The following is an 18,474-nucleotide window of genomic DNA, read 5'->3' on the forward strand; positions in this document are numbered from 1 at the left end:
GCTATCACCCCTCCCAGAGCTATGAGGGCAGTCTTCATACCCTATATGCTGTGAATAAACTAAACTGTACAATATGATTGGTTCCAACAAGATGTTGGAGAGCACAGACTCAACACTATGCCTTCAGTAATTCGGGGTAGAGTTGGTGGAGACCCATACACACTGTCAGTCTTATCAGACAAGCAGTAAAACTCTTATTACATTTAGGTTGTCTCAAATTCAAAAGTACTTGCTGACTTGCCAACCCAGTTTTTTTTTACACTCTCAAAACACACGCTCACAAATAACACTGCACCAATAAAATTTGGTGAATGTGTTTCAAAATTTACAAGGTCCCCCAACTTTTTGACATTATTTTCTATAGTTTTTGTTTAAGAAATCTGTCTGGCTGCAGTACTCCTATTCTATCATAAAATCTGCTTTCAATTTTACATCCATGTGCATATAAACGTTATTTTCTATAAATGGTCTCCGCTCCCTTCACTTATCTCTGTAACACTTTATCTAGGACCTCTGATTACACACTGCTATTGTGTAGACCTTATCATCAGTCTGTCAACATCTAACCAAATACCACATCAGTAGTATTTCTGATATACACTGGTCCAAGAAATCTCATGACAGTGTGATCTCTCAGTACATTTAACTCAGAAAAATTATTAAACAGAATGGAGACACATAATTTCAAATACCTAAATGTTTTTTTATTCTTTCAGATACCTAGATACAATTTACTCCATTAGTTTACAAAGTCTGTAATTTTACAATAAATGACAAACAGTATAACACACAAATTCAGAGTACATCTGCTTTTGTTTAGTTTGCACATAAAAGCAGATGTATACTGAATGTACCGCTGCTGTATCCACCCCTGATACAACTGTGAAATAAGTACAAGTTGTAAGTTGGCAGCTTACATATCAGTCAACCAACACTAATGCAACTGAACCCTTGATAGAAGGTTTATGCTATGGACCCTAAAATACCTATAAAATAAATAACTCCGAAAAGTACAACAGTGAAAAACATGTATCAACTGAAAATCTTTATATTGCTATCCCGAAGGCAAAGGAACATGTCAATAAAAGCTGTTGGAGCTGAAAAACATTTTTTTTTGTCCATTAGAAGGATGTTCAGATTTCAACAAATTGTGATGTAATTGTGGCAAGTACATACATCAACCTTGAAACTTTAAGCATAAAATGTTTTTTCACTGCTGACCAGCGCTGATCTGTACAAACAATGCCTTCCTTAAAGGGAGATTAAAACCTTGTGATTGATGAGCTACGTTGTACTTGAAAATTGAAACGGAGTCTCTTGAACCTGAACTTCCTGTCACTTCTACATCTGGTCCCTTGTACATTGAGTTTTCTGTACATATTCACAGTAATAATGGATGGTTAACTTCTGTGTATTATAACATAGCACATACATTATTTGTATTTAGAAATAGTGTCCTTCATCCTAGCCATCATGGCGGGAAGTATACCTATGTGTTTGTCTGCACATTTGCTTAGACACTGTTCAAGATGACTTCTCATCATGGCTTCATTGGTGTTGCCCCTGGCAACCAAATCTTTCAGATCATCCTGGCACTGCATAGCACAGCGTTGAAGTCGATCCTGTGAGAATGCCATAATAAAATAAAAATTCCTTTTAAAGGATATCACCTGACAGAGTGGAGCTGATCCAAATACAAGACAAATATTACTTTCACTAATAAATAATATTGGCTGGTGGATGTTAGCAAAGCACGGGAGCATCATGTCCTTGGTATTGTAATGTCTTTTTTATTTATGAAAATAAGAATTCTTGAATGGTTTTAAAAACATTGATCGTCTAGTTGGAGAATGCTTCTGAATTTTACAACGCGTCTAACTTGTTCACAGAAAAACATCACAGTACGTTACCTGAAATTCCCCAAGTTCATTCTGCACGTAAGTCTGGGCTTGTTGAAGTGGGAGAGAACATTGCTCTATGCATCTTTGTGCTCCTTCCATTGTGTAAGATGGCGTCTCACAGCATTTCGTGCAGCATTTATACATGTTAGCCTAAAAGGTAAATTCAGAAAGCAAGGTAACGTTCGGAAATAAGCATGTGGCAGCGTGTAACGTGCTGTTATGAAGCACGGTTCATTATTATGTAATTGACGCCGTGTATTGCACCGACCTGAATACACCAGTTATCAGCATCACGACCCAAGTCCCAATGCAATGATCACATTCGCTATAAGTTTGGTATTTATTTACGAAGACAACCAACCTAGGCACCATTTTTGCATGTATGTTCCCATTCTACGAATACCTTACCTGCATCTTCCGAAGATGTTCCCGATCAAGTTCTTCAACGGATTTTTTCACGGCATTCTCCACACGTGCTTGTATCGCCTCCGCCATATTGTAAAGTTGAAAGGTCACCAATTAGCATTTGGTACACCTAGATTAATCGTTATTATTTTACTTTACAGTACACACATTTCGCCCACATTCGGAACTTGATGCTATTTGTACAAAATATGCATATCAAGCATATACCACAATAAACTATTTTCGCTACATTTTGATCTTTTTTGTTGATAATACTAAAATTGATACTTGCTGTACCCATATTTATAGTGCCAAAAATTCTTAAAATTTTCACATTTTCTAGTCTTTTTGAGTTAAGAACAGAGTATTAGCAATATTTTATAGTGACAATTTGTTATTGATAATTTGTTATTTTTGGTACATATAAATATCCTATATCACTTACATGTAAATAACTTTAATCATTCACTTAGGGGGTAGCCTGAGTGGCCGCGAACTTCATTCACAGGGGGGTTCCATCATGTACAACAGTGGGGGTTCGCAATACTCAAGTACGTCCCAAACTTGACTTTTGATGGTTTTAGGTTCAACTGGCATCAGTAATACTAAACCTGAAATACTTTATTTCGATATTAAAGTGACGAATCATGAAGAGAAAGCTCACTTCGTGTACAGCTGAACCTTGACTTGTTGACAATTATCCAAAAAGTTGCACACCCCTCTGCTCTTGTACTCTTTCCGACATCAGCATGAGTATTCTGACAAAGCGCTCACTGCACCCACGACTGCTACGTTCATCTCTACAGGGCTTCTGCAGATTGCTTAGCATGGAACCAGCGGAAGAAGCTAAGAAGTCTGCTGCTTATGCTGCCGTGGATAATCACGTCAAGGTAAAAAGAGGAAGGGTTTACAGTTTCATAATTTATGGTACAAGTAGATTTTCGTGAACGAGTGATGCTTAGTTTTTGTCAACAAACTTGTATGAAAATTCCATGCAAACACGTGTGCTCGGTGTATGAACACAGGAAACACTTTCCCCAATTTTCCATTTTAATCAAGCGGCTGTGAAAGCTATCGGTTCCCAAAGTAATAAAATACAAAGACTTACCGTAATCTCATATGTATCGGCGATGAGCAAGGTTATGAAGTGAACTGTACAGTAGCATGGAGGTACCACCAGACCTCCACAGTGTTTTCACTCTTTGAAGATGAGAGGCACACGCAATGTCTAAGCATACTATTAAGTGATATCCTCTGCAAAACCTTATTCAGTGCAATCATGCACTAGTACTACCCTGGTTGTCATCATGTGTGACTTATTGCATTAGACTTGTATTACAATAAACTTTTACTTCTATGGTTATGATCTATTGTGACAACATAAGAGCTAGCTGCTAGCTGTGGTTTTTCAAGGTCATGTTGTTTATTTTTGAGTGTTAAGTATATCTCATAGCATTATTCAGTTTAATTTGTTCAACTACCCAGCAGTTATTTTGCAATTTATCATCATCATCATCATCATTGTCAGTATTGCCATTGTGTAGGCCAATCATTTTCATCCTAGTTTTCATCTTTGTTATCATCATCATCATCATCATAATCAATATATTAATTGTCAGTTCCATCATTATTAAAACAATATCATCATTTACATCATTATCTCTGTTTGACATCATCACCTGCAGTGTTTCATCCAGGATGGCATTAACAGGGGGGATTTCCCCCCTTTAGCAGAAAATTTAGGGGGGATTTCACCAGTTCATGTGTTCTACTTGTATCTCTAAGGTATGACTGGCACCATTTCATAAGGGCCCCCCCCCCCTTGACAAATTACTAGGGCGTGCCAACATGTCAACAGAGGGGGAATCCCTCATCCCCTCTCTGGATGAAACACTTTCATCATGCGCCCACCATCATATAGCTGTCATTCATATATGTTTAACCACTTAACCACATCAGGAATTGTCTTGTGAAATTTCCCTTTGCAAGTAATGAATATCTCCCTTACAGACCAATCAGAAACTAGGCATAGGAAGTGGTTCTACAATAGTCTATGCTGTACAGAGATTGGGTAAGTATTTCCTGACCAGACACCTTTCTCTTACTGCAGTAGATATGCACTCAAAATCTCAACTACACATTCTCAGTGAAAGAATCTTTCTAGATATATATATATGTTTTACAATTCACACGTAACACACACGTTTAACTGTGCTTGCCACAATGTACTTGTATACTTTGGAGTAAAGAAGGAATCAAATAATGTTCACCAACGGATCTCTGAAGAAGTGTGAAAACTGACTGAATGTTGGTTGTATGCTGCAAACTTTCTTACCAGATATTGCAAATGTATTTGTCTTGTTAACACAAGTATACATTGATTAGGAGGCGTTATTCTGATATAGAAAACTTGTGCAAGTATGGCCTGCACCAGATGACCTGAAACACCGCGATCCTATTATAATCTACCTTTAACTGCATGAAATAAGTAGCATGAACCAGACAATTTCCCCGGGGATATATAGATTTTAAAAGTGCATGTCTTGACTTTTGGACAGCAGATCAGATTGGTGTCATTCCTGGAAACGAGAATGTATGTATGATTTTGTGAGAATACTATAAACAATTCTTTCTGAATTGATCATGATCGGTTGAGTATAGTGCTGATCAACAAAATCAACAAAATAAACTAGCACCACATATATCCCAGTTAATACTGACCGAGAGAACTAATTCACAGAAGGTGGAACAAGTTCACCTACATTCCAAAGGTGAATTTCAGTACTGGAAGCAAGAAATAATTTTGGTTGTATTTGATTGTTTCAATTCAGCACAGCGTGTACAAGATGAAAAACTGGACGTAGTGTGTGTGCCTACATCATTTCAAGCAAGGCAGCTGATCATTGACAACAGTTTGGTTCTCAGTGATCTTGAAAGGCATCCACAGGTAATGTTACTCTCTGATCTGTAGTGAGTCTTTTTTTACAGGGCGATCAAATTGGCAAACTTAATTATATCAAGACACCTAGCATGCTTTGTCATCTTTTGGTAGTATTTTTTCGTATTTCATGAGATGTTACTTAACAGCTTCAATGATGCAAGATTTTACTTGAACTTGACTTTTTACTAAAATTGTTTTTATCTTGGCATCCTTAGAAAATTCACTTCGTAGACATCAATTGCCAGGGTCAGAACACCACTTATTATGTTATAAAATAACATGAGTTCTATGACATGTTATAACTTTGTTTCTGTAAACAGTGATTAAATGATGAACTTGATGGCCATGTTTTAATTGTCAATGCTGTATTTTCTAGTGAGAGGAAAATTCAACGTACGTACAAATAATCATTACGGAAAGAGAGCTTTATCACTAAAACTGCAGTTCTCTCTCTCAGCTGGAAAAGCAAGGGGATGTGTGAATTTTACAATTGTAATGACGGAAGTCAAACCTTTGAAATGTATCTAAGACATTTTCTTTGAAGAATACAACCAGTGGAAGATGTATTTCTTGATTTTATCAACAGTTAGATGTAGCTATAGATGGCGCAGATGAAGTTGATAAAGATTCAAATCTTATCAAAGGCGGAGGGTGAGTGCTGTCTCCTCTTGACAAATCTGTAAGTGTCTTGCATAGATGTCTGTGATGTGAAAACAAAGAGACGTAAATATATCAACCACATAGCTCTGCCAATTATTGAAATTGTGGCTCTTTCTTTCATCAGCAATAAATGGGCAATATGGAATGATTCTAAGATTGATACATCACCAAATGTTGATAGAGCTCTTGGCTATTTTATGCGTATTTACGCACTGACTCACTTTGTTCATTTATTTGTTAGCTTGGCAGCTTGTTTTATACATTACTTTTTCCCATTTTATCCCTGACAGTGGATGTCTTACACAGGAGAAGATAGTCGCAGCAGCCGCAGACTATTTTGTTGTCATTGCAGATTCCAGGTTGGTTTGTTTTAAATTCCATGGTTATAGTCTGTCACATTATCCACAGTGCATGGTTATGGTCTGTCACATTATCCACAGTGCATGGTTATAGTCTGTCACATTATCCACAGTGCATGGTTATAGTCTGTCACATTATCCACAGTGCATGGTTATAGTCTGTCACATTATCCACAGTGCATGGTTATAGTCTGTCACATTATCCACAGTGCATGGTTATTAGTCTGTCACATTATCCACAGTGCATGGTTATTAGTCTGTCACATTATCCACAGTGCATGGTGTCAACATAAGTATTTCATTTTGTAAATATCAAGCATATTTAGCCTGTCAAAGTAATTTTGAAATTTTCTTTCAGTCGTTATATTAAATCTATTTTCTGTCTACAAAAGCTACTTTATAGTGTTTACTTCATCACCTCTACACGCAGGTGAAATCAGTGCTTATTCAAATAACTTGCAGACAAGAAACACATTAAAAAGTGCTATTTCTTTTGCTGAAAAACCGTGACATTTAACAACTTATTGATGAAAGCTTTGAAAATGACACTCTGTCTTGATAATAATGTAGCTAATTGATCAAAAACTGGCTGAAAATTTGATCCTTGTTCATATTCCCTTCCAAATTTTTCTGCATTACATTTTATGTCATTCTCTCCAGAAAAGACTCACAAATCTTGGGAGAGAAATGGAAAAAAGGGATTCCCATTGAAGTGATTCCAATGGCGTATGTGTCAGTTATGAATAAATTAAAGAAAATCGACAGATCACCAGAACTAAGGATGGCAAAGAGCAAAGCGGTAAGTGGAGAACTTTGATTGGTTCAGTCCAAATCTTATAACCCCTCTGTGTTCATTCAGAGTTGATGAGTGTATCCCCTACTGCACTACTCCATGTAAGATAAGTGCACCCTTAATGTCGATGGTATACGTCAGACCATTTGTATGTAAACTTTTCTTCTGTTAATTGACTTAGAAAGCTGATATTCTGACTAGAACTCTCATTTCCTGTTCAACCTTTCAGAATTTAATCAGCTTGAAAGAATATTTATAAAGTTTCCAGTTTGAATCTATGCTGCACCTACACAATGACAAGACAGCGTACAACAATTCCAATTTCTGTTATTCCCAGTGCATCTCATACTGGTGTATCTTTCCGGCATACTGGGCTACTTTCAAAGTTAGAACTGTATGTCATTGACAGACTGGTTTTCTTTCAATCAGATGTCGCATTGTTTTGCAAATGATTACCATATTTTCTTTTGTTACCTGTCCAGGGTCCAGTAGTAACTGACAATGGTAACTTCATCCTTGACTGGAAATTTACAAAAGTGCCGGAGAGTTGGGCGGAAATGAACCAGACAATCAAGATGATACCTGGTACGTTACTTGGCTAAGATAATGCTACATCAGCTATCTGTCTTTCTCTGTCCCGGTCTTTGCCTCTGTCTCAAGCACATACCCACAAAACTCCACTCCACTAGTGCATATGTTGTATAAATCTTTGAAAGAAACAACTATGACTTCTTGAGGAACAGTTAGTTGTTGTCATGGATACAAGTGTCACGGATTAACGATGGTAGTAGTTCACGATTATGTGTTATATGATTTTAATGTGTGGATTTCGATTCAAATAAAGTATTTGACAGTAGTATAATATTTGTCATTTCCGAGTTCTTATCCATATACTCAATGGTCATATGTCTTTAGTTTTGCAGTTTCATCACACCATTGGAAACCGTTAAAAATATCCCATGTAAAATTTGTGAAACCTGCTTGACATATATCACAAGATCCAACATAAGTTTTCTTCCTTATTTTGTGTGTTACAGGAGTGGTTGAAACAGGGCTCTTTATCAACATGGCCAACAAGATTTATTTTGGAATGCCAGATGGATCTGTATCGACAAGATAGGGAATTTTGTGTATGCTCACGATGAAGTTATGTTGTATAGTATTATACTCATTGAATTACAGCATTTGTTAATTTACAGCTATTGGACTATCAAAATTATTAAGTTTCAATTACCAGCAAACATATTTTAAACCATAGCAGTAGTTATGTAATATTTGAATTCAGCAAATATTCAAATACTGTCACCTTTTGAACGACATAACCAAGAGCCTGTAGTCTGATTCAAACTTTTCTTGTTGTGTATTTATTTAAGGTAAAATTTCTGTGAGAAACATCTGCAGGAAATTTAAGAGATTTCAAAATAATCCCTTCTGTTTTAAGTGTAAAAGTATTTGTTACAAAAACAATGACAAAGATGTCTTGCTTAACAGGGCACTTTCATGACCCCAACATGATCTTTGCATCAGGAAGTGTATGGTGTTGTTACAGAAAGTCAGATTCAGATTCACATTCCTGTTCCTGACCAGTTGAGATTCCTGATCAGTTTCTGGCACTGCAAGCTAAGGGAAACCTACTGTGCATGTATGTACCACTTTACTCTTCTGCCATATGATGGAACACAGAATAGGCTTGATGTTTTGTTTGATAATTACAGCAGGCTACAATGAATGGTGTATAAGAAAGTGTTTCATTGTGAAACAAGCCAAGAGGTTGTACCACGACAAGAAACACATCATGGCTAAATACAGATATCCGTTCCCAGAATATCTAAAGTAGTGATTGACATGTCTCATCTGAGATGTAGCTGTAGACGATAAAAGGACATAACAAAATCTGATGGGACTGAGTTTACTGTACAGTTTTCTTCAGAAGTAAAGAAACTCAAAATATTCACGAATCGATGTACATCACTGCCAAGATCATCAATGCAATAGTTTTCAGAGAAAAATTCTTGGCTTTTCTCGCATACACTTATTTATTCTCTTGATACATTTTTGTCGATACATTCCGTATTCAGGGAAAAGCATCACTATGTTGATTATGGCTTACTTTGATCTGCAGACCCCTTTACAACATGTATTGTTAACTTCCTTGTTTTTATTCTCCTCTTGAAGTGTCTTTTATAAGTGTGAAAAATGCATAGATCTTACAGTTCTAAAGAACAAGTACAAAATATGTAAAGTTACTCGACAATCGAAAAGCAGTTATTACCAGTACATCATATAGTGGCAGGTATTTCAATTTACAGCATACAATTATGAATAATGCATTGGGTTTGCACAGAAAACTTAGCTTTTCCCTGTGTTGTGTGTACAACAAAAGGACTTTGTAGAAATGCGCTTGTCTTCCATAGGGACTGGCATACATATAAGTTGTGAGTTGCAGTTTAAATTTTGGCAAGTGTCCTTTCATAGTGTCACAGTGAACATTTAAGCTTGTAGCAATGGACGGTTTGTTTGTGACATGTCAAGCGTCAACATGTAGAACACCGGATTTCTTTTTGCATCAATATTACAGGGAGTGCTGTTTGCCTGCATTTTGACATTTTGTGATCCTATAAAAGAAGGGTGATGAATGAAGAAATGAAAACTGCCCACGTTTTTCATCATTTTCAGGTTTCCAGATTATTTTAACTTTTCATCAAGTTTATATTTTGTTAGTTACACCATTAACATAGCATTTTCTTTCCGAAAGTGATAAAAAATTGTTACAACTGGTTGTTAATACTTGGACCAACCAGAAACATGATGAGAAATGATTGTAGTAAGGGGAAAACACTGTTCTCATAGATGCTTCTATAATAGTCACCCTAGAGCCACTTGCATTCTTGTAACACAGTTATAATCTAAAGAAAAATAAATGCAGTGGTTGATATTTTCAATTATGGCTATAACATCATTTAGTTTTATCTCTACAAAAAAGTGAGCCACATTCAAGATGGACATGTGATGTCCAAATCTAGCCCATACCGTACTTCTTCAGAATTGTCCATTTTGTCACTCAAACATTGAAATAAATGCCGAAAGTAAATATGTTGTATCTGTACATCTTTTATGCCTCTATAAGTTCCATCCACCTCTCATGTGTGAACACATTACCTATTAGGCTTGTGAACGAATGAGACAAAAGTTCAGGATACATTGAAAGTACAAAAAATCACAATTAACTTCATACCCCAGCTTTGTTAAGTCTGTGATTTAATAAAAATTGTAATAATAATATAAATCTTAATGTGGTTCACATGCATACTGATGAGTAATTTGCATATTCAGTCTTGTTAGGCTACATTGTGTGGTTAGTTTCCATCGTATCCTAGTTGGCTGTCCAGGCAATGAGCGGACCGTAATCAGTGTAAGAATCCGGACTACATCTGCCTAGAGATACTGTACTTCCGAGCATTTCCCAGAGGGAAACTGAATTGGAGTCACAAATACTGTGACAGAAAGAGTGGAGATTAGTTCATTTCTATGTTCCATATGGAAATTAATCACCAGCTGAAAGTATAATGCCCACTCAGCTGAACAATTATTGCAGCTTTCGGTAGCGGAGACCTCAGGGGAAAAAAAGATAGTGCCTCGGAATCCTGCATTGTGTACAGCTGAATATACAATGTACTGAGGAAAACATTACAGAGTTTCTGGTACTTACAGGCATAAAATACCACAGCGACGTCAGGCTGAATGAAAAGCAAATAAATAAATAAAGAAAGAAAGAATGTAAGACAAAAGGAAAGAAATGCATTCTAAAAAGACAACATATATTAGAACAAATTAACAAAAAGACTGGCGAAAAATGTACGACAAATTCGCATGTAGTGCTCCAGTACCAAGCTTTATTTCCGCTCCACGGTGTTACGTTTGTTGGGACGGCTCAATCCGTTGCCGTAAAGAGCCAGTGGTTTACAACGATTCATGCCATATGTTATTTGTCTGATTTGTACCATAACGAATTATTTGCATAATTATCGTATCGTTGCAGATGCTTTGCACTTCATATTTCGTCAGTCCCATGTAATTCAACCTAATACGGTCTCGTTTAAAACATCGTACTGGCCATCACAGTACGCTGAGTACACACAAATATCATAATTAGAGTGCCCTGAAAGTTATAACATAAGAGCACAGGGTCCTGTTTTCTCAGTTTGCTGTGTACTCACCTTTGCATTTTTGTTTTTGACTTGTTTGGTTTGGATTTGAAAGTGATTAGATTTATAATTCATTCTCAAAATTGCACGTTTACAATCCTGACGCCCTCCATTTGAAAAAAATGCCAACAAACTAGAAGTTCAAATACATGTAAGTAGGTGTAGACTTGGTACAAGTCTGTGTATAAAAGATAATTTGGTGAATGCGATGTAGCAGATAATTTGGTTAATGCGATGTAGCAGAGATTTTTTTTTCTAACCGTGACGCAGTGGAGTTATCGCTGGTGACTCCGAGAGAAACTTACTGCCAATCGCATTCCCTCAAGCATGCGCAAATGCACCGCAAGATAAGATAAGATAAGATAAGGTAAGATAAGATACAAAGACAACCTAACTGCCTCGCGTTCCAACTCCTTGTTCTGGTTGTACAGACCATCACCACTGAGAGCGTTTCACACAAAAGTATTATCAGCGCGTTATAACCTGGTGAATTGACTTTATTTCGCATGATCAGCGACTTGAACCAAGTCGAAAATAAATTGTTGCAAAGATCCCAAAGTTGAAGCTGTCATATTAGGATAACAGATCGTAAATACAACCGATAACCCTCTTTGATCGAGTACGCACGAAAACCAAACTTACTTCAAAATGTAATACTCGAGCATTTCCCCCCAAAAAAGTCCAGAGTCCAGATATCAAGATTTGTCAAGTACTTGCAGTAAAAGTGTGTCTACCCAATAAGGAATGGATACCAGGTAGATCATTTTGACGACGGTCATCTTAGACGGCCCGGCTTGTGGAGTGACCGTGCGTTTTACTAGTAGGATAGCAGGCCTGATTTTTTAACACAGTGGTGGAACTATTCAAAAGTCTAACTCGAGCGTGATGCGGTCATGTATTTTCACTAGCTGTGGGTCCGTGACTTTGATGGTAGTTTTATGACAGGGTTCCTACTGATTTTGACTTCGTCAACTTTTCGAGAGAAAACTCGTTAGAAAGCCACCAACACAGCTATGGACCCACAGTTATTCACGTAAGCTGTTTAAAAGTATACTTTGTATTCCATACTTCTACATAAAATTTGGAATAATTTAATATCGTGTACCTCCATACAACTTAAGTTAGAAGGGTACTCATAGTACTATTTCTTGCAAGTAGATGCACTGGGCTGGCACGGATCCTGGGGTGCTTTGCGGGTTGCGTGCTGCGTATCTGCTGGACGAACGATATCTTATAGTTCAAGTTAGATTTGTCTTCTAAGAAATAATTATAATATGACTGATATATGGTATGTTACTTTTAATAAACTTAGAAGATATACAGATACACATACTGACAGATAGATAGATAGATAGATAGATAGATAGATAGATAGATAGATAGATAGATAGATAGATAGATAGATAGATAGATACGTATAGATAGATAGATAGATAGATAGATAGATAGATAGATAGATAGATAGATAGATAGATAGATGGATCACTATTGCCACAATTCAATGTAAAATGTTAACATATAGGGATTCCAAGTCGCGTAAGGCACAGAGTAATATCATAGACAGAGTGGCAACACTTGCATGCCTTTTGTTCCATGGTCGTCTCTGTAGACTATTGGCTTTTCATATTAAAATGAGCTTAAAAGGTGTTAAACTTTTTGGAGGCTTGGTTTGTGGTTGATAATTACACGAGATTATGCGAAACATACGACGAGATGGCATCGTACTGCCAGTCGCGTAGCAACCATGGTTACTTTGTGAGCTCTCAGGCCAGAAACACTGCCTCACGCCAATCAAAACATAACACGCCAGCAGTTTCATAAACATGTCCTTTCTTGGCGCACGTGTAAAAGACGGTATGACTGACCGTAAACCATTAAGTAAAACCAGACAGTATCGATAAAAGACTTTCAAATTTGGTTCAAACACACTCATTATATATTCATAAAAATATGAGAGGAATTTTTAAAACGGTAAAACCCACTTTCCTGAAGCTCAAAACACTTCCGTTTTCGCCAGCACATCAATTCCGATCAGCACCACACGACAACAACAACACAAGCTTTGTCGAACATACTTTCGCTGAACAATTGGTGAAAATCCGAAAATTACCGAAGGGTGCATGGTCGGCACTCTTCGGAAAAGAGAGCCAAGAGCTTCGTGAGGCGAGGCAAACATGGATTGCTTACGTAACCGCTTCACGCCTTAAACAATAGCTGTTGCCACTCTGTCTGATATTACTTTGTGCGTAAGGTGATGAGCAGTTGGGCAGTGTGACAATAAACTTTTATCAGAGAAAATATGTTTGGAACAGTATTTCATGTGGATTCATGTGAAACGAATTTTTAAGGGGGAGTGATATATATCCACGAAAAGTTTTTGATGTCATAGGTGTTTTGTACACAAAAATAAATGTACTGCAATTTTTTCAAGTATTGAGGGACCTAAAAAAGTCATCCCGAAACGGGCTGAGATAGAATATCACACACACTGGTCGTTTGAACTCTGTCTCACAGAATTTCACTGTCTAATGAGAGACAATTCACTTAAAACCATGGGTTGTAGACAGGTATTATTATTAAACTCTGATATAAACATTTCCGTAAATTATATTTGAAAGAACCCCCGAGAAATAAAAGATAGATGAACTAGTTCACTTAAAAAGAATATACTGTCATTTCAATACATTTCCATACAGTTCAATGAAATATCTTAGTCTCCTATTCGCGAGGAAGATAAGATCTACACTTACGATTGATGGTTTGTTACGAATTCCTGTGTTATCTTTAATGCTTGTAATTATATTGCTTTTTTAAATGTGTCTTTAATCTAGAGCAAGCTTGCAGATATCGAACGTGAAATCGTCACCGGCCACGTGGTGAAGCCATGTGCATTTCCGATTCTAGAATTACACAGTTGTATTATAAAGATATTGTATCTCTTTATTTACCTTCAAAAAAGAATACATAACTAACTTCCACTTCTGTGGCGTATTTGAAATGACATTTTCAGAAAAAAACTTTTTATCAGGGCAATGGCACACTCTTTGAAAGCAAAACAAAACAAATGAAATCATGTGACTCATGTGATGTGGTTTACTATATTTTGTGAAAATTTGTCCAGGGTTAAATTGCTTCTAATCTTTCTCGTCGTTTCTTGAATTTAAACTTGATCTGAACCCCTTTAGTCAAGACTCCATTTCAAGTACACTATCAAAGATCAATCATCTGTAATCTTGATCTAACAGATTATCCTGTTTTTCATTGAAATACTCCTTCCAACCATCATTGTATTGTAAAACAGGAACTCCCATCAGAAGACGGTTCGTACACTCACTGATTGTGTAATATATATATATATATATATATATATATATATATATATATATATATATATATATATATATATATATATATATATATATATATATATATATATATATAGTTATTCTGTTTTCGACATGGTTTTACAACGGTACTGTATTTATGTGGTGCAATAGTCAATACAGGTGAGCATATGCGTACTGGTAAAATGCACTGCCAAATCGGGACACCGAGTATAATACACTTCCGCGCATTTGACCTCAGTTAACCCAAACATCACGTGACCACGACTTACCTGGACGTGTTTGCATTGCAACCGGCATACAAAATATGCATTGACCCTGACAGAAAACCCCAAAACTGGGGAGGGGAGGAGGGGGCGTTTGATATCCCGTAAGTCTCCTCGAACAATATTGGAAAAACAAGTATCCAAGAAGTTGGAAAATCAAATATAGCTACAGATTGTATAGGAAAGATGAAAACATTGCAAGCACACAACAAGTGAAAATAACGATGCATCGCAACTTGGCGATCTCATTACTTTTAATTTTGGTGCGTCCTTCGGTCACCCATTTTCAAAATATTTGATTTCATAGCATTTTATCAGCAGACCGTAGGCCGTTTACCATTAATATTGTAACTCGTATTTTTATCTGTTTTTAATGTACCAATGTTTTCAGTTTTAACTTGTCTTCTTTTTGTGCTTCTGCTACTGTTTCGCTCCCTTACCCTTTAAGAATGTTCCTTTCTTTCATGTCCCTTTCGTTCAAAATCCACTTTAAGTCTACTATCCCAAAGCAATCTTTGTAGACTTGATCGTACTGATATATATGAATTCTGTTCTTGCGAGTAAGGTACTCCGTCCAACTGACAACTTGCCTGCATAATAGAAGAAAACCCATAGTTTGTAAAACTTGATCAAACAGAATATTCTACTCTTCAGTAAAATACTCCTTCCAATAGCCAACTTTTACCCGTGTTTAAAAACGGAAAATCAAATGAGAAGGCGGATTTTACACTTATTGCGAAAATATCGTTAAATCAGCACGTTTCCATACACATATAGTACTTCTTCAATGTAAAGCTCCCTTCGTTATGATGTATGACACACATTTTCTTTCGCATCAACACTTTCATTCTCTTGGCGATTTTTCCACGTGCAGATTCATTGATTTGAATCAATGCTAAGTAATGCTAAGTAATTTCAAAGTGACGTGTTTCGATCGTTAAGTTCAACAAAAATATTTCAATTGTTTCATTCCTTCTCTTTCCGATGAAGGATTTAATGAGACGTCTATCTCTCAACGTCTGCTCATGGACTTTGGATGGCGACTAAATTGCAGAAACCAGAAAGAATTAATACTTGTAGAATGAAGTTTCTATAACACAAGCAGTCAATGTTTTTCAGCGTATTTAGCTGTCGATCTGACATGGACGACGATCTTCATCAGAATGACAAAAAGAAATGAATAATTTATAGTTGACCACTAGATGGCGGTGTGATCAACTGATTGTAAATATGAGTATTTTAAGACCCATCTCTGTTTATTTGTGGAGTGTGGCGTCTAATGTTAATGGCTTCTCAGATCTTCCTTGGCAAGAATTAATACTTGAACACGTAATTTGCAAAGGTTCTTGAAGTATGTGTAACTAGCGTGTTTCTACCGTGTTGAATTATCGAGGAGACTCAGAGCTTGTTACTGTTCATAGTACAAAATATAGTGTTATAATTTCATATAAAACATTTAATATAAGGAGCTTTCGTCAATATTAAATAAGTGCTTTTCATTTATATGTGATGCTTAATAACATAGTAATAAAATCCGTGTTCTAGAAGAATTTTTCTTTGGTATTTGGTTCAGTTGCTATATTGATCCTCATTACTTCTCATTTTCCCGAGATTCCCTCCACTATGAGTAACAATGACTCCCTCACCAGATTTGTGTATGAAATCAAGAACGGTGTTGAACATATTTTGACCAATCAAGCTGATTTTGTACGGGGTTTTAATGACTTCTTTGTTCGAGTTGGCGAAAACTTGGCAAATAACATTCAACATTCTGAAAACCATTTCAGAAATTAAATCTGTTTGCCAATATCACACTCATTTTTTTATCCAACCAGTAACAGATTATTAGGTTCACCATCTTTCTCTTAGCAAATTAGATGGCAAAAAAGGAAGTGGATGGGATAATTTGCCCCCGAGACTTCTCACTGATGCAGCCATTGTCATTTCAAGACCTCTGGCCTACATTATAGATGTTTCTTTTTCAACGGGTGTGTTCCCCGCCGCTGTAAAAATTGCCAAAGTTACACTCACCCTTAAAAAGAGAGAAGAGGAACGTGTTGTGAGTTACAGATCAGTGTCCATACTGCCTGTTGTTCAGCCAAGTCATCGAAAACGTCGTTAACAAGCAGCTCACCTCTTATATTAACTGTACAAACATCAGTATGGCTTATGAAAGTAGCACAGCACCAAGTTAACTTTGATAAACTTAGTAAACTATTTGCAACATAAAATTGACAAAGGAAATAATCGACTTTAGTAAAGCATTTGACACTATAAACCGTGGCATTTTGTTGTCAAAACTTGAACATTATGGGTTTTGGGGCCCTGCCTACAATGGATACAAAGTCACAGTGTGTATGTAAGAACTTTGGACACCGTTTAAAATGCCGATGTAAATGTGAACGAGAAATGACCTCTCTCGCTGCATGTTATAAAAAAGGCAACACCTGTTGTAACTTGAACTAAATTCCGATACCAATTATCTGATCGTGTCGGCTTTGGACAAATTTGGCAAAGGTAACCTTGACCTCAAAAAAGGTGTTATGACGTTTGGATAGAAGATGCACCCTTCCCTGACTCCACATCCAGAACACACGCACGAAATATAGACTTGTAAATTTAAAAAAAATACGTACAGAAAACCAATTACGAGAAGTTGTGTATCTCATCTACAGCACATAGGAATGTCATCGAGCCATGGGCACTTCACCATATGGAAAGAGGGGAGGTGACACCTTGTGTACAACAACGTTGACATCTCGCATTGTAGTAAATGAGTCGTGACAATAAATTTTCATACCTTTGTCGTTGTAAATTGACACGGCCCAATGTATGACATACAAAATATTTGGAGTGGTAAATAGGTCGCCCTACTTATCACAACGTAATTTCCAAAGCAAGGTATATCTCGAATAACTAGGAGTGTCGTAATCGTTTTGATGGCCACAGTCGGTGTAACAGAGGGTGATCAACGGAATCCAGACTGTCGCTGGGCTATAAGGGTTAACTGGCAGCTATCGCTGATTGGACACAAAAGATGTGGCTAGAAGTGGTAAGCGTATTTAGTTTGTCGTGTAGGGTGAATGTTAACTGCGATGGCCTGCAGTTGGTCAGGCATAGGGACACTTGTGTTGTACCTCTTGAGTTTGGCCTCCTTTCGGTGTTAGTGACGTACATGTGTATTTAATGTTACTATGGTACATTTTTCGGATTGCTGATGCACTCTATCTCAGGGTAGACTTGCTGGAAAGTTGTGGATAGCATTGACGCCTAGGCTTGGCAGATGTGCAGTTTTAATCATAAAATTATAACATGCATAATAAGGAAGTATTAATTTAAGGTTCCAAGACAAGAAATTGACCTTTTTAATCTGACAATCCTCTAATGGTTAATAAGCTCAGAACCACTGTAAAGTATACATTTTCTGAAAGCCTAGATATAGGGGAACATTTTAGTAACCACAGTGTCACAATTATTTACATAATTATCAATTGACAGGTAATTTGCATAACCTTTCAAAAATCGGTTTCCCTATGTTTTGTCTCAAAACTTCAAAGTATCTGACTCAAAATTGCTGGAATGCAAGCTGTCAAAACGCTC

At 36.7% G+C, this 18,474-nt stretch overlaps 2 protein-coding genes across 2 annotated transcripts; one reads left to right on the plus strand and one right to left on the minus strand.

Annotated features, from left to right (window-relative positions):
• Window positions 1-682: 682 nt before the first annotated feature.
• Window positions 683-2,436, minus strand: LOC139120566 (protein FAM136A-like). Its single transcript, XM_070685071.1, has 3 exons — window positions 2,310-2,436; window positions 1,911-2,051; window positions 683-1,622 (listed from the first exon to the last, which is right to left on the minus strand). The coding sequence occupies exons 1-3, from the start codon at window positions 2,394-2,396 to the stop codon at window positions 1,434-1,436; spliced, it is 417 nt and encodes a 138-aa protein (XP_070541172.1). The 5' UTR covers window positions 2,397-2,436; the 3' UTR covers window positions 683-1,433.
• A 586-nt stretch (window positions 2,437-3,022) lies between these two features.
• LOC139120567 (ribose-5-phosphate isomerase-like) lies at window positions 3,023-10,150 on the plus strand. The gene is made up of 8 exons (XM_070685072.1): window positions 3,023-3,196; window positions 4,317-4,377; window positions 5,138-5,253; window positions 5,834-5,898; window positions 6,198-6,266; window positions 6,927-7,065; window positions 7,542-7,644; window positions 8,097-10,150. Exons 1-8 carry the CDS (start codon window positions 3,056-3,058, stop codon window positions 8,177-8,179), a joined length of 777 nt encoding a protein of 258 aa, XP_070541173.1. The 5' UTR covers window positions 3,023-3,055; the 3' UTR covers window positions 8,180-10,150.
• Window positions 10,151-18,474: the final 8,324 nt, after the last annotated feature.

This window comes from Ptychodera flava, chromosome 20 (genome assembly GCF_041260155.1).
Source record: "Ptychodera flava strain L36383 chromosome 20, AS_Pfla_20210202, whole genome shotgun sequence".
Taxonomy (NCBI): Eukaryota; Metazoa; Hemichordata; class Enteropneusta; family Ptychoderidae; genus Ptychodera; species Ptychodera flava.

Bases quoted from the DNA above. Each gene is read 5' to 3' on its own strand.
- LOC139120566 (XM_070685071.1), bottom strand. From the start codon at position 2,396: ATGGCGGAGGCGATACAAGCACGTGTGGAGAATGCCGTGAAAAAATCC. The intron at 2,052-2,309 runs GTAAGGTATTCG...TTTACCTTTTAG, and splicing joins AACATCTTCGGAAGATGCAG to GCTAACATGTATAAATGCTG. The intron at 1,623-1,910 runs GTAACGTACTGT...GCATTCTCACAG, and splicing joins ATGAACTTGGGGAATTTCAG to GATCGACTTCAACGCTGTGC.
- LOC139120567 (XM_070685072.1), top strand. From the start codon at position 3,056: ATGAGTATTCTGACAAAGCGCTCACTGCACCCACGACTGCTACGTTCA. The intron at 4,378-5,137 runs GTAAGTATTTCC...GTTTCAATTCAG, and splicing joins CTATGCTGTACAGAGATTGG to CACAGCGTGTACAAGATGAA. The intron at 5,254-5,833 runs GTAATGTTACTC...TTTTATCAACAG, and splicing joins ATCTTGAAAGGCATCCACAG to TTAGATGTAGCTATAGATGG.